At 40.0% G+C, this 22,478-nt stretch overlaps 2 protein-coding genes across 2 annotated transcripts; both read left to right on the forward strand.

The window, feature by feature from the left end:
- The first annotated feature begins 3,154 nt into the window (after window positions 1–3,154).
- Window positions 3,155–4,529, forward strand: LOC110897134. Its single transcript, XM_022143993.2, has 2 exons — window positions 3,155–3,888; window positions 3,955–4,529. The coding sequence occupies exons 1-2, from the start codon at window positions 3,183–3,185 to the stop codon at window positions 4,416–4,418; spliced, it is 1,170 nt and encodes a 389-aa protein (XP_021999685.1). The 5' UTR covers window positions 3,155–3,182; the 3' UTR covers window positions 4,419–4,529.
- Window positions 4,530–19,939: 15,410 nt separating this feature from the next.
- Window positions 19,940–21,820, forward strand: LOC110895997 (scarecrow-like protein 23). Its single transcript, XM_022143403.2, has one exon. The coding sequence runs from the start codon at window positions 20,264–20,266 to the stop codon at window positions 21,617–21,619; it is 1,356 nt and encodes a 451-aa protein (XP_021999095.1). The 5' UTR covers window positions 19,940–20,263; the 3' UTR covers window positions 21,620–21,820.
- Window positions 21,821–22,478: the final 658 nt, after the last annotated feature.

A 22,478-nucleotide genomic window follows, 5' to 3' on the forward strand; every position in this document is an offset into this window, starting at 1 on the left:
GCTCTGACCATCGGTCTGAGGATGATAAGCCGTACTAAAATTCAAACGAGTGCCCAACGATTGTTGGAAACTCTTCCAAAAATGTGACGTATATCTAGTATCTCTATCAGAGATAATAGATATAGGTATACCATGTAGCGCTACAATCTTATCGACGTATAATTGAGCTAACATATCGGAGCTATACGTCTCTTTGATGGGTAGAAAATGAGCTGACTTAGTCAGTCTATCTACTATGACCCATATGGTATCATTTCCCTTTTTCGTCTTCGGCAACTTGGTGATGAAATCCATTGTCACCATTTCCCATTTCCACTTGGGAATTTCAGGTTGTTGAAGCAAACCTGACGGCTTCTGATGCTCAGCCTGGACTTGCGCACAAGTCAAATATTTAGCTACATGCTCAGCTACTGACTTTTTCAAACCAATCCACCAGTAGTTTGCTTTCAAATCCTGGTACATCTTATCAGCTCCAGGATGAACGGAATATTTAGAGCTGTGGGCTTCCTGGAGGATAACATCCCGAAGTCCTCCATAAACTGGAACCCATATTCGTCCGTTTAGTCGTAGCATTCCATCTTTGTCGTAGGATAACTGCTCCTCAGTTACTCCTAACTTCTCTGCAGGATAGTTAGCTTCCAACACAGCTTCCTTCTGTGCAGCTAACACCCTTTCATTCAAATTATTCCTTATTTCAATGCGCTTGGCATTGATTCTGATCGGTTTCACTCTTTCTTTCCTGCTTAAGGCGTCGGCAACCACATTTGCCTTGCCTGGATGGTATCTTATCTCACAGTCGTAATCGTTTAGAGTTTCCATCCATCACCTTTGTCGCATGTTCAATTCCTTCTGATTGAACAAGTGTTGAAGACTCTTGTGATCCGAATAAATTATACACTTGGTTCCATACAAGTAATGTCTCCATAGCTTCAAAGCAAATACAACTGCACCCAGTTCCAAATCGTGGGTGGTGTAGTTCTTCTCGTGCACCTTTAATTGTCGAGAAGCGTAGGCAATGACTTTGCCTCTTTGCATGAGTACACAGCCCATACCAGTGTGTGATGCATCGCAATACACCACGAATTCTTCTATACCATCAGGCAATGTCAACACTGGAGCATTGCTCAACTTCTTCTTCAAAATATCGAAGGATTCCTGCTGCTTAGGGCCCCAATCGAACTTAGGTGGTGTTTGTTTTTTACAAGAAGAGCTTCTTGGCCTCTTCTGTCTGCACCGTGCAGACGTGAGAAGAGGTTTAGTCTCAGGAGAGTGTTTGTTTTTTTTTTTTTTGAAAAGTGCTTTTTACCTCTTCCCACCTCTTTTTGAGGAATAGATAAACCTTGAGCTTTTTACCTCTTCCCGTCATTTTTTCTATTCCCCCTTTTTCTAGGGTTCATCCTCTCCAAAAGCAAGCCACCACACCTTCCGCCACCAAGGCCACCACCACCGATTCCGCCGGCTCCCTCCTCCTCCTCCCTCCGCCACCAAGACCGCCGGCTCCATCCTCCTCCTCCGTCCGCCACCAGGTAAGCAGATTCGTTTTTTGATGAAATTTTTTGACTTCGAAGTGTACTTTTTTGATGAACTGTAACCGTTCAAATAGTAGATGTTTTGTTGACAAAGTGTTGATTAATCTGTTTATTCAAGTTCTGTAAGCATATTCATTTTTTGATGTAGTGGATTTGTAAACAGAAATTATTAAATGGTTCCATGACGATGTAGTGGATTTGTAAATAGAAATAAATATTTATTGAATTTCAATTTAAATATTGAGATATTTGATGAAAAAAGGTCATCTAGGTTTTGTTAACTGTAACTGAGATTTGGATGGAGATATGGCCCTACTTCTAGAATGTAAATGTGGTTATACATTTTGGTGTTTTCTTTTTAGCATTAGGATCTGTTGGGATCTATTTTGTTATGGTAGGATATGGAATCTGCTAATAGTACTTGAAACTGATTTTTGGTTATAAGTTTCGTTCTTTATCTTTGTTGAATGCTTGTTGTTGATTAATAGAAATGGGAGATAAACACGTTTGGTCAAACGATCAACTAAAATGCTTGCTTGAAACTTCCATTGAGGAGGTTAACAAAGTGGGTAGAAAAGGCTTGAGTTTGCACAAAGAATCTTGGACTAGGCTAGGAAACGTTCTCAAGGAAAGGTTTGGCATTGATTTGGCTCAAAAACAAATGAAAAACGCTCATGACAATCTTAAAGCCAAGTATGTAGGTTGGTGTTATTTGAGAGAAAAGCCTGGTAACATATACAACCCGCAAACAAATATGTTTACATTAACCAATGAGGAATGGGAGGATTTTAAGAAGGTATGTTCGATTGCCTTTACCCGGTAACAAAAAAATACTATTAACTTATAATTTTTTGAGAGAAAAAACCGATAACAAAAAAATACTATTAACTTATAATTTTTTTTACTTCGGGCTTAGGGGCATCCGAAAGCTGGAGGTTTGAAAACGGGTTCGTTACCTTTCCCCGAACTATGCGCACAGCTGTTTGATGGTAACACCGCTACTGGGAATTCCAGGTGGACCCCAACCCAAGTGACATCGGGTGTTGGATCTAATAGTAATCGGGGTCAGTCACTGATGCTTATGGACTCTGTTTTTAATGAAGTGGAAGATGATGCTGGCACTTCAGAGGGCCCTACCGAGCCCACTGCCGAACCCACTCCTGAGCCTACTCATGAGCCTAACCCAGAAGGCAATCCAAAGAAAAAGACAAAAACCTCCAAAAAAACTATCAACAGTGATGATTTAGCAGCTAACATGAACATGGCTTTGCAGACTTTAATCAAAGGCAAAGAAGGGTCAACATTCACTGATTGTGCTGAGAGGTTGAAGCTGGTTGGGTTAAACAAGATGGATCCTTTATTCTTAGCTGCTTTTAACATCTTTGGGAGAGGCTCGGATATGAGAGAGGCTTGGATGACATTGCCAGAAGATCCTGAGGTGTTACACGGGTGGATCACGATGACGGCAAAAAATTTAGGACTTATTAAGGAGTAGTAAACATTATGGTTGTTTGTTATTGTTTGCTTTTATGACTTTCTTGAAACATTGAAAACTTTGTATGACTTTTGTGACTTTCTTGAAACATTGAAAACTTTGTATGACTTTTGTGACTTTCTCGATGCTTAATGGTTTGTTTTTAACGCAGGATCACGATGGACAATAATCAAAAATTACTTCTCGTTATTCTTATGTACTTGTATGTCCGTTTTTTTTGGAAGAGAGGTTTGAAAAGAATGCGAGACAATGATTCAAACATGACGGGGCATCAATACACGTTAGAGTTATTAACTGGAAATCCAAAACAATGCATTGAAATGCTTCGTATGTCACGTGAATCTTTTGTCCGACTATGCGCACATTTTAGAGTTAATTATTCGTTAGTTGATAGCAAACACGTATCGGTTGAGGAGAAAATGGCAATGTTTTTGATGGTAATCGGTCATAATCAACGGTACGTGGTTATCAAGCGTAGATTTCAACACTCGAAGCAAACAATCCATAAATTTTTTTATGAGGTTTTGGATAAAATGATGCTCTTCGCCAGAGACATGATAGTGCCAACTTCTTTCAACCCGAATCCCAATATACCAGGACATAACAAGAGACTTCGACGGGTTTTTAAAGGAGCGGTAGGTGCATTGGATGGAACTTTGATACATGCTGTTGTCCCTGCTAGTAAACAAGATTTATACAGAGGAAGGGGCAAAGGTGATTGTTATCAAAACGTATTAGCAATTTGTGACTTTAACATGATTTTTACGTTCATTGTGGCCGGCTGGGAAGGAGTAGCACATGATGCTAGAATATTATCCGAGGCACTTGTCGATCCACATGCACCATTCCCGATTCCACCACCAGGTATGTTTATGTTGGTTAATTATTCATATGTTAGATTACTAATCTAATAATTGAATTGTTTTACAGACAAATATTATCTTTGTGATGCCGCATATGCACACACTCGAGGGTTTATGGCTCCATATCGTAATGTGCGGTATTGGCTTGGTGATTTTCGTCGGAGACGCGCATTGACTAATAAAGAAAAGTTTAACCATGGACATGCAAAACTTCGGAACGTAATCGAGCGTTCATTTGGTGTCTTGAAAGCACGATTCCCTATATTGAAGCGGATGGCACCATTTCCTTTAATCACACAAAGAAACATTACCATTGCATGTTTCGCGCTACATAATTTTATAAGGAAAGCGGGTTTGAACGATGAATTGTTTACTGAATATGATCAACCCAATGTGTCGTTACATAATAGGCAAGTGCATGTTGATGCTGATGAAGACGAGGTTGGAGCACATGGTACTGCAGCTGATCGAGAATATATGACTCACTTACGTGATGAGATTGCCGAGCAACTAATGCAAAGTATGGAATAAACGATTAAAAAAACATTGTTCTGTTTAATAACTATTATTTCAGTGTTGTGGTTTTATGAATATTATTTTAGTGTTACGTGGTTTTATGAAATATATTTCGGATTAATAAAACAGTTTTCTTTTTAAGTTGAGTCTCTTTCAGCAGACTGCAGAAGTTAAAAAAACAAACAGTCTTCTTCTTGCAGACTGCAGAGGTTTGGTCCACCTCTTCTCCTGCAGATGTCTGCAGATGTGGCCTGCAGCAGAAGAGGTTTTCCTGCAGAAAAAACAAACAACACCTTAATCTTCTTACGAGTCAACGAAGTTAGGGGCGCAGCAATTCTTGAAAAGTTCTCGATAAATCGCCTATAATATCCTGCCAATCCGAGGAAACTGCGAATCTCGGTAGGGGTCTTCGGCTCCTGCCAGTTCATGACTGCTTCTACTTTAGCGGGATCTACTTGGATACCATGCTCGCTTACTACATGTCCAAGGAATTGGACTTCTCGAAGCCAAAATTCATACTTCGAAAATTTGGCATAAAGCTTCTCTTGATGCAGAAGTTTGAGAATACAACGAAGGTGTTTCTCATGGTCAGTTTGGCTCTTCGAGTAGATAAGGATGTCGTCAATAAAGACGATAACGAATTTATCTAGATAGGGCTTGCAGACACGATTCATGAGATCCATGAATGCGGCTGGTGCGTTGGTGAGCCCAAACGGCATCACTAGGAACTCGTAATGTCCATAACGAGTCCTAAACGCTGTCTTGTGCACATCTTCATCCTTGACCTTCAGCTGATGATAACCTGACCTCAGGTCGATCTTTGAGAAGTAGCTTGCTCCTTGCAACTGATCGAACAGATCGTCGATCCTGGGTAACGGGTACCTATTCTTGATAGTGACCTTGTTAAGCTCACGGTAATCGATGCACAGACGCATCGATCCATCCTTCTTTTTAACGAACAAGATTGGCGCTCCCCAAGGAGACGAGCTAGGTCTAATAAAACCTTTAGCTAACAAATCATCCAACTGCGTCCTCAACTCCTTCATCTCCGTTGGTGCCAATCTATATGGTGCTCTTGCCACAGGCGCAGCGCCTGGAATGATGTCTATCCGAAACTCCACTTGCCTATCCGGTGGCAAACCGGGTAGTTCTTCAGGGAATACTTCAGGGTATTCTGAGATAACAGGGATATCTTCAATCTTCGGCTTCGGCTCATCAATGGTAACTTGTGCCATATAAATGACACATCCTTTCTGCATGCATCTGGATGCCTTGAGCATGGACACTTGCTCAGGCAATCCATGCTGGGTATCTCCTTGAATAGTGAGTGACTCACCAGACGGAGTCTTCACTACTACTTGCTTTCTGTTGCACAGAATCTGGGCTTGGTTATGCGATAACCAATCCATGCCTATCACTATATCAAATCCAGCTAGCTTAAAGGGAAGCAAGGATAACGGGAAAGAATGATTCCTAATGGATATAACACATCCATCTAGAACAGTCGAGGCGGTTTCTATAGTTCCATCGGCTAATTCCACCTCATATTTCGCACTTAAGGTTTTAACAGGAAGGTTTAACAATTTACAAAACTTATCATCTACAAATGACTTATTAGCTCCTGAATCAAACAAGACTCTAGCAAAAACATCATTTACAAGAAACGTACCTGTAATGACGTTGTCATCAAGGACTGCTTCCTTGGCGTCCATTCTGAAGACTCTCGCATTAGTCTTCTTTCCGTCGTCAGCTTTCTTCGCATTCTTTGGGCAATTTGGCCGGATGTGCCCTTTCTCGTTGCAACCAAAACAAGTTGCATCCTTAATCTTCTTGCAATCTAAGGCTTTATGGTCTGTGGACTTGCAGATTCCACACCGTTTTTCGTGAGACTGGGATTTCGCTTCCAAACGACATTTCCCAAAATGGTGTCTCTTGCAGGTCTTGCATCTGGGTTTCTCACCCGATTGATGATCTCCTTTCTTAAATCCCGACCCTTTCTTATGGTCGTTGTTCCCTCTGTGTCGTTTCTCCGATCTTCGTGAGGTGTCATCCTCACGTTTCCTCTTGTTTTCCTCTGAGCTCTTCATAGCTCTCAATCTGACTACATCTTGAGTGAGGGAGAGGGATAGATCAGCTACGGATCTGAATGTCGTAGGCCTTGATGCATTAACGCTCGCCTTTATCTTCGGTGCCAAGCCCCCAATAAAACGGGCGATCCTTCGCGGCTCAGGGGTCACCAAATACGGCACTAAACGAGATAAGGTGTTGAATGTAGTGAGATATGCCTGACAATCGAGGTTCTTCATCACAAGGGATACGAAATCCGACTCAATCCTTTCGACCTCATGCTGCGGGCAGAAATTCTCTTTGACCAGGGCCACAAACTGTTCCCATGACATGCTGTACAGAGTGGCCTTACCGGCAGCTTGTAGGAGTGACTTCCACCATGCTAATGCATCTCCTTTAAATGATTGGGACACGTACTTCACAACGTCCCTATCAGCACACCCGCTGATATCAACCACTGTATCCATCTCATCAATCCACGTCATGCAATCAACTGCTCCTTTTTCCCCAGTAAAATCTCTGGGTTTGCAAGAAACGAAATACTTGTACGTACAGGACTTGCTGTGCGTATCATGCTTCAGCTTGACTTCTTGCTTTGGGATGCTGCTGTGGTTGGAGGAGTGATTATCCTCCTCATCCTTCTTCGGCTCATTCTTTTTAGAAGGCGGCTTACTATGAGCCTCTGAATGAGTCTTGGGCTTGACGTGCGATACGGTTCGGGTTCTACTCCGAGTCCCGCTAGATTCCCTGAATTGCCTATCCATAGCTTTGGCAACAGCGTTTTCAACCAGTGCTTGCAGTTCCGCACCAGTGACGTGAATCTTTGTGTCATCTGGGTGTTCTCCAGAATGACTGTTGGTCTCCTCCGATTTGGCCATGTAGCTTTAAGCTACATAAAAGGACAAGGTCTTATTTAGAAACCTAACAGTATTATCGTTCTAGACGATTTATTAACCATGATATTAAGAATCATAATAGTTAATTTATTTAATTTCATTCAGGGCTTTTATTAGCAACTATTTTATGGAATGAAATATATATATATTGGCACAATAGGCCTAGTCACTTCGGACAACTTCTAAATTATAAATTTAGATTTTTATAGGATTAGCATTGTATAATTAAACAAATAATCCTTTACTTGGCAGGGAGTCATAGACCACAACTGCCTTTTTGCTTTATACGACATAGTCATAACCCGTAGGTATCAAGTCACAATCAGACTTGTATACAGATATAATCTGTAGATAATTTATTAAAAAGGGTGACATGTGTGATTTTACGAATCACGCTTAGTCAAGAATGTTAACATGTTTTCAGATGTTAACAGAGATTTGAATCTTTTCAACCAGGTTTTACCATATTGGCTAGGCCTTTTAATAAGACATTCAAGCTAGGTTCTACCTTACTAAGATTCTTATTAAAATGGCAAATCAAATAAAAATTGATATTTTCCATTTATTTGAATATTATATTCATGCACATAGATAAAATGAAAAATTTAAATTAACCATTTAAATTAAAGTAAACTAGTTCAACTTTTGCCCTAAACGGGACTTTTCTCAAATAGCATGCCCACGCAGGGGCTAAACCAAACAACAACAACAAAACAAACAAACAAACAGACAAAACAAACCCACGCAGGGGCTAACAGAAACAACATACCCACGCAGGGGTAAAATAAGGGAAATATACCCACGCAGGGGTAGAATACAGGAATAAATGTCCACGCAGGGACATGAGTAAAAGAGCTAACAACACAGGATTTAATAATCCTTCTTACTCTTACCCTTAATCAAGTCAACCATCTTCTTGAACATACCGCGGTTGTGTCGGCGATCATGTTGCAATTCCCGTCGCACGTCGTGTATCCCTTGCAGGATTTCTTGGACTTGCGGTGGCGACATCATCGGCGCCGGCGGCGGTGGCTGATACTGCGGTGGCTGTGGAGGCTGCGGCTGCTGGTACCCTTGCGGTAAGTACCCAAAAGCTGATTGTCCCGTAGCCCAGGGACCTCCAAAAGTACTCTCCTGATTGAAAGGGTTGTAGCCTGAAGCTAACCAGTAGGGATCTCCCGTATAATCATAACCGGGAGGAAAAGTCGGCTCGAAAGGGTTGAACTGTGCTGCGCTAGCATACGCAGGGATTGGCTCTCCAAAGTTCTGTGGTGGCGGTGGCGCAATAGGCGCAGAAGAAACCTCTAAGACGGGATGCTGAAATTCTCCCATCTCTGACTCCTCGTGGAGCGGCGAGTAGCGGCCGCTACCTGAATGTCGAGGGGTGCCAATGCGAATCCCTCCTCGCGTAGACATACGCGCGTTCCTCCTTGGCCTCTGAGGCGGAGGAGGCAAAACCGGTGGTGGTGGTGGCGACGGAGTGACCACGTCGCGCCAGAAGGCCTCAGATGGGTCCTGCTGCTGGGGCTGCTGCTGATGCTGCTGCTGCTGGGAGTGGTGCTGAGAGTGCACGGGAGAACCGTGGTAAGACTGGTGCATGGGGGAGTTATGGTAGCTGGGGGTATAGACCCAGTCGTGCTGCTTAAACCTCTCCCCGTAGCTGTCAACACCATTGAAAGGTGATCCCCTGCATGGTGACCCATCCGATATCTCAATGGGATGGTTGGGAGTGCCGGACGGTGGCATGGAGGGATCGGTGTCCTCGTCGACCTCCATCTCGTTGCCACCAGAGAAGTGGTCTTCAGGTCCTAGTGGGTTATGACCCACTGGTTCATCTAAGTAGGCATCAGGGTTGTACAGGCCCTGATAAACGGGTGCTGGGTAGTTGTGAGGTGACTGGTGAAGAGGTATGAAAGATCCATGGGAGTCGTGGGGCCCATTTTCAGAATGTGGCCCAAAGGAGTGGGGTAGGGATGGCGAGGTACTCAATGATACCGAGTGCCTGGCTGGTTCAGCAAATGATCTCCAAAGATCGTGGGCAGCAGTGTTGTGGGATGCCGATGGGGCTCGCCTGTGCGAAGGCCCTGCCTCGTGGTCATGTGATGTGGCGAATCCTCCTCGTCCTCGCATACGTGGCGGCATGATGAACCTGTCAAAAATCAAACAAGTTGCACAACAAAATATATAAGACAAAGCTAATAATAAATAAAAATAAAACAAACGAAATTTTGAACATTTCCTAAGTTCTTTGTCTAGACTCGAAAATCGTGGAATGTGCAATTGTGTAACTGAGATTAAACGCAAAAGACTAGTGTTTAATTCACTCAGCGTTGGCTCTGATACCAACCTGTCACACCCCGATCTCCACGTGTCACCGGTGGGCCCGGTGTGGGGTACAGTGACGTGGTTGGCATCGTCATAGACAAACAACACAATATAATAATGCACAGCGGAAGCAGAAATAGATTCATTTCAACTTTAATTAAAATGTAATAATAAACATCATAAGTAGTTGAAACGGATCCACAGGCGGATCAAATAAATAAGATATATTGTTCAACAGTTTATTTGTCGTCCGAGCTTGCGAGACTATAGTGGACGCTCTTAGGAAACAGCCAGCCTAGTTCGTATAGTACCTGCACTTAACCTTTTGGGAAAAATACGTCAGTTTACACTGGTAAATACAAATCAACTGACTCATTTTGAAAATGATTGAAAATTTATTTAAATGCACAAGGCATAAATATTTTTATTAACTTGGGATAATTATGCAATATAAACTTGTGAACGAATTACATGCTACTCGTACATTTGGTGGCCCGGGATCTGCTGTCCGGGCTAAAGATTAAATGACACACCACATTAAAGAGTTATACACGTCGGGTGTACGCCTACACCCCGTGCTCTGGTCGTGGCCATCTCGTAAGATAATGCCAAGGACATCCGGGACACGGTCAATAACCCCCCAAAGCCTAAAGTAAGACAAGACTGTTTAAACGAGTCGCACAAACTATTCAAGACTGTACACCCAAGGCGCAGGATTTGTGCGCTCGATCAAGCGGTATTCTATATACCGTACCCCAAGCCCGTATAGGGAAAATAAGTCAAAATGTATTTACCTGAGCAAGTATGAATCACAATTGGTAAGTGTGGATAGCTTTTACTGGGCCTCCTAATCTGGAACAAAGGTTTATAATAACCTATTAGATTCCTAACGGGTCTTTTATTTAAGCCTAAGCTTTGACCGGTTAGTTTTAAGGACGATACGGTACAAGCGCACGATTAAGCGAAAGACCGGACAGAATGTGATTTAGACCCGACAAGTTTGAATACTTGTATAATATGGGTATACTAAATACATTCTGGATTTTGAGATAAAAATGATAACGTTTGACCCGTTTCGGTTAATTTACGCAAACTAGTTACGTAAACCGAACCGAACGCTAAAAGGGCGTTACGGGTAGCCAAAAGAGTCAAATGCAAGTTCCCTGAGATAATATGCTTTAAATATGATATAATATCAGTAAGTTATGTTCTATTATGCCCCGAATGATTTTAAACTCAATTTACACCTCCTAAGGGCATTTTGGTCATTTAAAAGATTATAAAAGAGTCAAATTGGAAATATGAGTTACGGGTCTGAATTATACAGTAAATATACTTAATATGACATGTTAAAACAGTAGGGTATGACCCATATACCAAGCTTAATATTTAAAAATCAAACTATGCACCATAGGGGTATTTCAGTAATTTTACAAGGGCTAAAACTGCCAAAACTGGAAATCTGAGTTCAACATTTATACTTACTGTTATTATATGAAAATATACTAATTACATCAGTAGGTATGAGTCTTATATGTTTAAAATGAGTATAACGCCTACTATACGCTAGAAACGCTTAAAAATGCGATTTAGAGCCGTTTCCGGGTTTTTAAAAGAAAGCTGAGATTTTTATATTTCCAGAATGCTCAAAATAATTTATTTAACATGTAAAATCAGTAGAAAAAGATTTGGGGTCAAAAGAATGTGTAAAACTCATTTTATGGCTTAAACGGTCAAAACCGGCATTAACCGAATCGACTAAGCGATCTATGATACGATCAGCCAAAAATTAAATAAAAATCATCAAAAATCCCAAAATATTATATAACATCAGTGGGTACAAAGTTTTATATCAAAACGTGGCCTGAAATAGGTTATACGCTAAATGCGCCGTTTATGTAACTTTAAGATATAGTTTTACGATATCGGCCATAACTCAAAATCTGGACCACTAACTGATCTCAAATTTTCGGTGCAAGTTTATATATTAGAAATAAAGATTTCAACTCTTTCACTTTTCCAAAAAACACGTTTTATATCAAAAAGGGCAAAATAGTCAACTTTAAGCATAAATCGGAAACATGCAAATGAATCGGCTAAGTATAGACTCGAGATATAAAAATTCCAGAAAGTTTAACCAAAATAAAAGTGGTTCAAAATAAGCCCCAATACAGATCTCAAACATGCATGCACGGATCCGAATCGATAGTCTACGAAAAAAGTCGTTTTACAAGACTTTCGGTTCCGATTCGTATTTATACTAAAGATTGTCGACTTGATTATGATAAAACACATTCTTATATTTATTATAAGTTATTTATGATGATCAAACTGATTGCATGTCATCTACATTACCATTTAAGCTATTTTTCTCAAAAACGATTTCTGTTGACTTTTCAGAAACAACTTTGACTCGACAAATAGCATGCTTAGAGTGGGAATCAGAGAATACCCTTTTGAGGGTTTGTTTCCCACATAAATACCAACATATCAGTGGTTTCAATTAGAGAAATGACAGAGCCAAACTCGTTTAATCGAAAAGTCAAACTTTATGAACAACGGTTTGACTTTTAACTAATAATCAAAGCAAGAACGAATTATAAACTGATATGAAAGCTTACAAAGGTCCTAATGAAGCTTAGTTAACACCTAGAGGCTGCCTTGTCGTTCAGAATTGCTCCAGAAGTTGCCTTGAGAGTTTTGCAAGATGTGTGTGTTCTTGATCACAATGCAAGTGCACAAAAATGAGAGCTTTTGATCAATTTATGGTGAATTCAGATGTTAAAGGGAGGTCACAGTAGCTTAGGCATGCAAGCATTCTTATTGGAGCAAAAGAGAGGTGATCCCAGCTGTATTGCACTTCAAATTCGGACCCAAAATACCCATTTTCGTGAATTCTGCATCTGATAGGGTCACGCGGCCCGCTTGGGCATGTCCAGGCGGGTCGCCTGAGGTCTGCTGCTGACAAACTTCTTTCAAACTTGACAGTTTTGGTCCCTGTCCTTGCACGCGATGTTTCGGCTACTTATTTTGACTCGTAAACCCCCAAACTTGGTTTCTAAGAGCCTTGGGACATTTACCAACATGGTAATGTCCTCGGATAACTTTGCGCTCAACCGAAAAGTCATGAAATTCGACGTTGACGCTTTTAACCCCTCAAGTACGGTTTTGGCCATAACTTTCTCATACGTTAACGAAACTTCACGAAATTTTTACCACATATTCTAGTGAGTATATTTTAGCATTACAAGGCTTCGGGTCTGCCAAAAGTTCACTCAGAGGTATAAATTCAACATGTTGACACTTTTGGCCCCTATAGTTCGTAATTCCTCACTTTTGTGCATTTTCCGCTTCGTATGATCCATGATCCATCCGTTTAAGGTTATAAACATTATGTAGGGTTATCATAGAGTCTATTTATCCATTGTTGACACTTTGGACCCTTACGTTCCATAGTTTTCACTGTTTGTCAACTTTAGTCCCTCTAAAGTTTGTTTTCACATACCGGAACCTTATGACACGTGTCAAGACATTAATGGACGAAATTTTTCGAGGTGTTACATCCTCACCCCCTTAAAAGAAATCTCGACCTCGAGATTTACTGAAACAAATGAGGATATTTCTCTTGCATCGTGGATTCCACTTCCCACGTATATTCGGGACCTCTACGGGCATCCCATTTGACCTTAACAATAGGCACGTGCTTCCTTCGAAGCTTTTTCACCTGTCGATCCTCAATCGACAAAGGTTTTTCCATGAACTTCAAACTCTCATCTATGTGTATATCTGTATGCGGTATAACCAGTGATTCGTCAGCGAAACACTTCTTTAAATTACAGATGTGGAACACATTATGTATAGCGCTGAGTTCTTCAGGCAAGTTTAACTTATACGCAACTGACCTGACACGTTCGATAATCTCGAAAGGTCCTATATATCTCGGGCTTAGCTTGCCTTTCTTTCCAAATCGCATCACACCTTTCCAGGGTGATATCTTAAGCAACACTTTATCACCTACATCGAAGTGAAAGTCTTTGCGCTTAGGATCCGCATAACTTTTCTGCCTATCCCTGGCAGCTTTCAAACGATCGCGTATCTGCACGATCTTGTCCGTCGTTTCAAAAACGATATCTGGTCCTGACAACTGGACATCTCCAACTTCTGCCCAACAAATGGGCGATCTACACTTTCTACCGTATAGGGCCTCAAAAGGCGCAACCTTTATGCTGGAATGGTAGCTATTATTGTAGGAGAATTCAATCAGTGGTAGGTTCTTATCCCAACTACCACCCAAGTCGATCGCACATGCTCGCAGCATGTCTTCCAAAGTTTGAATAGTACGCTCGCTCTGACCATCGGTCTGAGGATGATAAGCCGTACTAAAATTCAAACGAGTGCCCAACGATTGTTGGAAACTCTTCCAAAAATGTGACGTATATCTAGTATCTCTATCAGAGATAATAGATATAGGTATACCATGTAGCGCTACAATCTTATCGACGTATAATTGAGCTAACATATCGGAGCTATACGTCTCTTTGATGGGTAGAAAATGAGCTGACTTAGTCAGTCTATCTACTATGACCCATATGGTATCATTTCCCTTTTTCGTCTTCGGCAACTTGGTGATGAAATCCATTGTCACCATTTCCCATTTCCACTTGGGAATTTCAGGTTGTTGAAGCAAACCTGACGGCTTCTGATGCTCAGCCTGGACTTGCGCACAAGTCAAATATTTAGCTACATGCTCAGCTACTGACTTTTTCAAACCAATCCACCAGTAGTTTGCTTTCAAATCCTGGTACATCCACCAGTAGTTTGCTTTCAAATTACGTGTTTCTGAAGTGCAGGGACCAAAATTGAAAATTCTGATCTGTGACCCTCAGGCGGGGCGCGTAAAGGTAAGGCCAACCTTTACGCGGGGCGCGTGGGACTGTCAGACCAGATTCAATGTTTGCATTCAATGCAGTTGGCCTTTCGTTCGATCAAGAGGCAATGCCCTTTCACCCAATCAAGAGCCAAGGGCCAAGTTCTGACTTACCACAATATTTTGACAAGTGTACGCACCAGATCGTGGCACGATATTCGATAAATGATCCTAACGGTTCGGGAAATCCTATAAATACCCCCCCCCCCTTTTGGTTAAAACCCACAAGAATCTGATCTAAGCTCTAAGTTGGAACCTTTGTTTCATACCTGAGCTATTTTGATCTAGATTAGCATTCGGGGACCCTCCGTAAGTATTCTTTCGCTCTTTTATTCGCTTTTCGAGTCCGAAAGTCAACGTTTTGTTGACTTTCTGCATTGACCAGCCTATGGTCAACACGAAGTTCATGGAACTTCATAACGTGAGTGTGATCACGATGGTTATAGTCCGTAATGACTATGCCTACTGATTACCACGTTATCTAGGCTCAGTGACGAGTCGTAGTTTCGGCCAAAATGTGCATTCTTGCATATTTTGTAACCAAACTACTCGTGAGCATCAAAGCCGTTTGTTTTGATGCCAAACCTGTTTTCTAAACTTAGTTAAGCATGTTCTAACATGCTTAGCTCGTCACTTTTAGTGTAGTGCTTATATAGGGTCGTAAGGTAAGCGATCTAAACCATCGCTTATACTTTCGAACCCGACCCATTTGGTCGATCGTTAGGATCCGACCAAACACGGTAGGTGACCATAGCTATAACCTTCCGAGGTTATGCCTTGTGGTCACGATGTTAGGCGTTCCAGACGCGTTCTACGCGAACGACGCGTAAGGTAGCATAAGCTACCTAAGCGGGTCGTGATGGGTCGCAAGCACCTAGGTTAAGTTTCATTTAAGTATGTAGGCTTTGTTAAACCATATTACACGAGTCCCCATACTCGTTTGGTTTACGAACCCGCATACTATCCGTTCCTCCGATTTTAGGTCCGGTATATTAACATAGCTACCTATTAGGTGCCGTTTGATATTCCGTGACCTAGCATTGTTTGGTTATTACACAAGAACTCCAAAGCAATCTCAGGTGAGTACATTGAACCCCTCTTTTACTGTTTTCCAAACTGTTTTGGGGTGAAACACATGTGCCTATCTGTTACATTCATGCTTTCCATGTTTTCACATCATATGCCTGCTATGTTGTTAGTACATTATAGTACACGATTTCATTACATTTTATGCTAGGTATGCCCATTGTGTGCGTACTTAGTACATTGATTTACATTACATTTCTATTGCATATGTTTACTCAGCATATGGACACATTGATTTACACGAACATTTCTGTTGCATATGTTTACTCAGCATATGGACACATTGATTTACACGAACATTTCTGCTGCATATGTTTACTCAGCATATGGGCACATTGATTTACATGAACATTTCTGTTGCATATGTTTACTCAGCATATGGGCACATTGATTTACACGAACATATTTGCTGCATATGTTTACTCAGCATATGGGCACATTGATTTACATGAACATTTCTGCTTCGTATGTTTACTTAGCATACTTAGTACAATTGTTTACATCACATGCCTTCATTTTGTTATGACATTTGGTTTGTTTAACATGGGACAATACATTCATTAACATTGATCACGCCGTTCGTTAGTAGGTAGTGGTACCATAGGAATTGACAACTCCCGTTTCTGAAATCCTGGGTTTGATAGGATTGGAAGGAATGACCGAATTCGATATACATAACTTAGATAAACCTTTAATTTGTTTAAGGGTTTATCGACGCAGTCTCAAGGCTTGGATGTATGCATAGTTTACAATACCGCATAAATGTTAATATCAATAGAGCATGCATTTTTCCACAGAACATAACGTTGATTTAAACCACGTGTTACTTCAACGACTTGTTTTGTGCATTTTACATATGGTTTAAGTTGATACATTTCGCTTACCATACATGATACATTTTGGGATACACATTACATGATTTACATTGAACATAAACACGTTGACAGTGACATACACATTTGGTGGTTTACATTGAACATAAACATTTGACATGGTTTACACAATAACACTTGACATTTGGTTTATACATGAACAATTTACATGGTGGATTGGTTTGGGTAAATGGTTTGAGTAACGTGGAGTATTTAATATGATGCAAACATGGTGGATACGCCGCTGGTACTTCCTATATATAAATGTTTGTATAATATTACATATCTTAGCGTTATCTAAATCATTTCAGTTTAGACGTATAACATTTTATACAAATAACATACTTTTCATAAAACATTGTCTTACAAAACAACTTATCTTATTCAACTCATTTTACCAGGTTATTCATTTAACATTACTTTTATCTATACATATCATCTGATATTATCGTTTTTCAAACGGTTTACGAAGCGAGACAAATTACAAGGTTCATGACTGACTGTTATTAAACATTTCTTTAAACTCAAGTCATGAATCTCATTTTCACAAAAACTATGTATCTCACAGGCATTTTTATGCTGACGTACCTACTTTCACATGTGTTTTCAGGAGCTATTCCATAGGATGATGATCATGACACTAGGGCGGACCTGTGCCTTAGAGAATAAAAATGAAGATAGAATTAGTTTAATTGTGTTCTGAACTCTTTGTTTTCCTGTTTGAAACGATGTAGCACTCTTGTTTATAAATAAAATACAACTTTGTATGCCATGAAACAATTTAATTCTGTCCCAACACTCCCCGGCGTTTCCGCCGCGGTTGCATGTTATACGCGGTCGGGGTGTGACACCAACGAGTAGGGAAACCCATTTGGTTTAAGATGATATTACAAAATTCCAATTAACGTTGTCGTAGGCTTTTTCAAAATCGATCTTCAGAATAAAAGCTTTAGACTTCTTCTTCTTCAACCACGAAAGAACTTCGTTCACTATGAGCGGCCCATCAAGGATGAATTTACCTTCTAGGAAAGCCGACTAGGACTCAGAAATAACCTCCTCCAAAACCAATCTCATCCTGTTAGCCAACACTTTTGAAATTAATTTACTAATAACCCCAACAAGATTGATAGGTCTAAAATTGCCCAACGAGACATGATCTTTAATTTTAGGAACCAGACAGATGAAAGAAGAGCCACTCCCACAGTTAATATCACCTCGGTCATAAAAGCTACTAAAAATTTTAAAAAAATCCTCCTCAAATAAATGCCAAAATTTCTTCAAGAATTTGAAATAAATGCCAAAATTTCCTCAAATAAATGGCAAAATTTCCTCAAATAACTGAACCGGCTAGAATAACCCGAGTTTTAATATTTTTTTACGTATTACACGTAAATTTCTTACCAAAAACGTGTGATACGTAAAAAAAGTATTAAAACTCGGGTTATTCTAGCTGGTTCAGTTAGAAAATTGGTCTGGATAAGAACCTGACTTCGAATTAATTATTTGATTTTCCGGTTTTTCGAGTTTGATTTGAAATAATGAACACCCTACCGTACTCGGATATCTCAGGACCAAAAATTATGTCACGGTTATGCTAGTTGATCACGTAAGTGCTATACATCTTTTCAAAATTAACTTTATTTCAATTTCAATTACTTTAAATAGTAAACATAATGTTAATAACTAATTGTTGTTTAGAAGAATTAAAAATAAAAGCCGGTGGATAAGACAAAATTCGAATTTAATGGATTATGTGTATAACAGAGGAAAGGAATCCAAAGATGACGCAATGACAAAAAGGCATTACTAATTTAAGAATAAAAGTTCATTAGTGATTAGTTAATTAATATATTATAGGTTTATCGGTTGTGTTTAGTGAATTAAACGGCGTGACCAGACTAAACAACTCCCTTTCAGTTTCGGAACACCCAACGCTACAAACAAACCAGCAACATGAGACACAATAACATCCCACCTTAACGTCGTTAGTCGTTAACACCAAATTACGTAAAGATTTTTCATTTGCAACCCTTCTATTTTACCATAACTCTACATTAATCCATTACTTATACAATTTGTAACTTTTTTAACATTCATACAGTTAGTAACATTTTATAACATATATATATATCACCATATATATGTTTAGATTTTTTGAAGTGCAATTCTTAGAATTCTTTTATTTGTAGGATTTAAACTCTCAACCTTTTCGCTATGAAGCGCACTACTCAACCACAAGAATATCTCATTGAAGACATACATATGCTTAGATACATGTCACGTTTTTGGATAAACATGCTAGGTCAATTTAAAAAATATATTGAGCATCTAATATACCTAATTATGCATTGTTTCGCTTATTTTATAGTGTTCACAAAGATGCAATTACAAGAAAATACATGAGCATGTTTTGGAATCATAATTCATGCATACGCTCTTGAAGCCTTGAACTATACTCACTATAATATGAATTCAACACGTAAGATATCATAGGGTGTTCAGAATTCGTTTCGAATTCGAAAAATTCGAAATTCAATTTAATTCAATTTGATTATCAAGAACTCGAATCAATTCGAGTCTAGTAAATTGAATATGAATCGAATACGAATATAAAATTTTAAATTCGATTCGAAATTTTAATTAAAATTATATATCTTTATTTATTATTTTTATATATACTTACATACATAACTTTTATTAAGCTATAGTATAAATTAATCTCTAAATTTATAATAAGTACTAAAATTGCCTTTTACCAAATCCATTACATATCACTTAACTTACACATATTTATTGCATATTTTAACTGAATTTGAATCAAAACGAATTTATTCGACTTTATTCGAATTCGAATTGGGATTTTTATTCGAATCGAATTGGCTGGTTCTTAAATGAATTCGAATCGAATACGAATTCAAGCAAAAAAAAAAAAATTATTCGAAAATTCAATATTCGATTTGCTGAACACGCCTACATCATATGTGATTTCACTTGCACTAAACTAATTCTTAGGTAATATTAAGCTTAAATTAAAATTGTATTAGGTATACTCACTCAAAGTGAGTTAACATGATTGTCGTTCACAAAAATTGGTCAGAGAAAAATCAATCCCTTTCTAGTTTTGGTATCATAATGCTATGTATAATGGTGTGACTCTCATGGCCACATCAACCCATATGAGCGCTAAACACCATCCCAAGGGGTGCCATAGAAGCGTTAAGGGCTCGGTTGTTAGCGTGTTTACGTGTACGAGTATCGAACTATGGACTGCATGGATATGTATGTGGACCCCATGCAACAGCCAATGGGATCACGCAATGTGAAGTTGGGCGTAGTCTAACCCGACAAAAAAGAATGAAAAAACATATCCAACAAATATAACGAAAACTCGAAAAGCAAAGTAAAAAAGTACAAGGACTTACTTGACATCCACTAAAAGATGAAAGGGTGGAAGTGAACAAGACAGAGTCAAACTCAAAAGGACTTCCATTATTGATGAATGATCTTCTTGAATAAGCTCATGCTCATTTCTCTTCTTCTTCTTCATCTTCATCCTCTGAACTGACACAGACAACTCCTTCATCCTCATCCCTTTCTTCTGGACCTATTTTCTTGTCCTTTTCCACGTCACTTTCTTATCATTCTCCATCATTCCCCACCACCACCACCATCACCATCACACCAATCATGCTACAGTCTCTTCACCTTCAACACCCTCCAATTTCCACCACAACTTCCTCATCAGTCAAAGATTCCACCATGAACATGAACACCAACACCTCAAAACGCCCAATCCATGACTCCACCGGCGAGATAACCGAATTCTCCGGCGAAATCAAACGGCGAAACATCAACGAAAATGAGCATGAGGACAATTCATTAACAGTTGAAGCGGAATCTTCTGGTTTAAGACTGTTAGGTTTACTGCTACAATGCGCCGAGTGCGTAGCCGTTGAGAACCTAAACCGTGCGAACTCATTGTTACCGGAAATCTCAGAACTATCTTCTCCGTTCGGATCTTCGCTGGAGCGAGTAGCGGCATACTTCGCTGAAGCGTTACAAGCCAGAATCATCAGCTCATATCTCGGAACGTACTCACCGCTCAGTATCAAAACCCTAACCCTAGCTCAAAACCAGAGGATTCACAACGCACTTCAATCGTACAATTCAATCACTCCGTTCATCAAATTCTCACATTTCACATCGAATCAAGCGATATTCCAAGCGTTAGAACACGAAGAAACCGTACATATTATAGATCTGGACATCATGCAAGGTCTCCAATGGCCAGGACTGTTCCACATCTTAGCTTCTCGTCCACGCAAGCTCAAATCACTCCGAATCACCGGAATCGGATCCTCTCACTCGCTTCTAGAAGCCACCGGCGTCCGGTTACACGAATTCGCTAACTCGTTAAACCTTCCGTTCGAATTCATTCCTCTCGAATGCAAAATCGGTAACATCAGTTCTGATTCCACCGATTTCACCGAGTTTTTGACTCAACTCGGTGTCAGATCTGACGAAGCCGTCGTTGTTCACTGGCTGCATCACTGCCTGTATGACGTCACCGGAAGCGATTACAATACCGTACGGTTGTTACGTCTGCTAAAACCTAAACTGATAACGGTTATCGAACAAGATCTGAGCCACGGAGGAAGCTTTTTGAACCGGTTCGTGGAGGCTTTGCATTACTATTCCGCTTTGTTCGATGCGGTAGGTGACGGTGTTGAACCGGAGAATGTAGAGCGGTTCACGGTGGAGCGGCAGTTGTTTGGGGCGGAGATTAAGAATATTGTGGCGGTTGGTGGACCGAAACGGACTGGTGAGGTGAAGGTGGAGAAATGGGGGATGGAGTTGGGTCGGGTCGGGTTTAGGGCGGTTTCGTTGGCGGGTAACCCGGCGGCTCAAGCGAGTTTGTTGTTGGGGATGTTTCCTCCGTGGAAAGGGTATACGTTGGTGGAGGAATCGGGTCGGTTGAAATTGGGTTGGAAGGATTTGAGTTTGGTTACTGCTTCTGCTTGGGAACCGTTGGATTTGGATTAGGTCAACGGGTGGGTTTCATGTAGGGTGGAGATTGGTCAACGGTGGATAATAATATTAATAATGATGTTGATGATGATGGAATAATGATGATGAGATTAAAGAATTGTAAAAAGATGTTTTTTTTTTTTTTTTGCTTTTTAAAGTAATTTTTTTGTCTGTGGATGAATATTCAATAAAAGGGAATTTATGAGATTTTGAATCTGAATAATTGTACAAACAAACAAAACCAGCAATCACCTGCATTGCCTCATAATAAAAACTTGAATGGTATTTGGTGCGCAATTGCGAAGCTGCAAAATCATATTAACGTCACTAATCTCGATATGTCTTTGGTTATCAAGAGTGAGGTGGGAAATGGGGCTAAGAGCATTCACATTCTATCCATCAAAATATGTGAGGGGGAGTTTTTATATTATAAAGGGTATAAAAAGTGGTTGTGAGTGGAGGAGAGAGAAAATGTTACTGTTCATCTGCTGTATATTTGAAGGGACACTGTTCACCCACTATAATTTTTTTAATATATATTGAAAGTGGTTGTGAGTGAAGGAGAGAGAAAAATGTGATGATAATATTATTTAATTGAAAGGGAGAGAAAAAAGTATTTGTTTTTAGTGAAAATATATTGATATAGGAGTTGTTTTTTAGTGGAATGTATGTATAATTTGATGGATTGGATGTGAATGCTCTAATACCCGCTTCTGGATTGACCCATGGCTGATGGATTTGCCACTCAAAACTGTGTTTCCTATGTTGTTTGGAAAAGAGTTGAACAAGGCTTGTAAGGTGGCGGATAGATGCGTTATTGGGGATAGAACTCTTCTGGGCTTTAGCTGGGAGTGGCGAGGAGAAGAACCGCCCG

This window comes from Helianthus annuus, chromosome 12 (assembly GCF_002127325.2).
Source record: "Helianthus annuus cultivar XRQ/B chromosome 12, HanXRQr2.0-SUNRISE, whole genome shotgun sequence".
NCBI lineage: Eukaryota > Viridiplantae > Streptophyta > Magnoliopsida > Asterales > Asteraceae > Helianthus > Helianthus annuus.

What these genes read in the sequence shown, in the direction of transcription:
- LOC110895997 (XM_022143403.2), top strand. Translation starts at nt 20,264, where the DNA reads ATGCTACAGTCTCTTCACCTTCAACACCCTCCAATTTCCACCACAACT.
- LOC110897134 (XM_022143993.2), top strand. Translation starts at nt 3,183, where the DNA reads ATGGACAATAATCAAAAATTACTTCTCGTTATTCTTATGTACTTGTAT. An exon ending in ATTCCCGATTCCACCACCAG is followed by an intron (nt 3,889 to 3,954) that starts GTATGTTTATGT and finishes ATTGTTTTACAG; the next exon opens with ACAAATATTATCTTTGTGAT.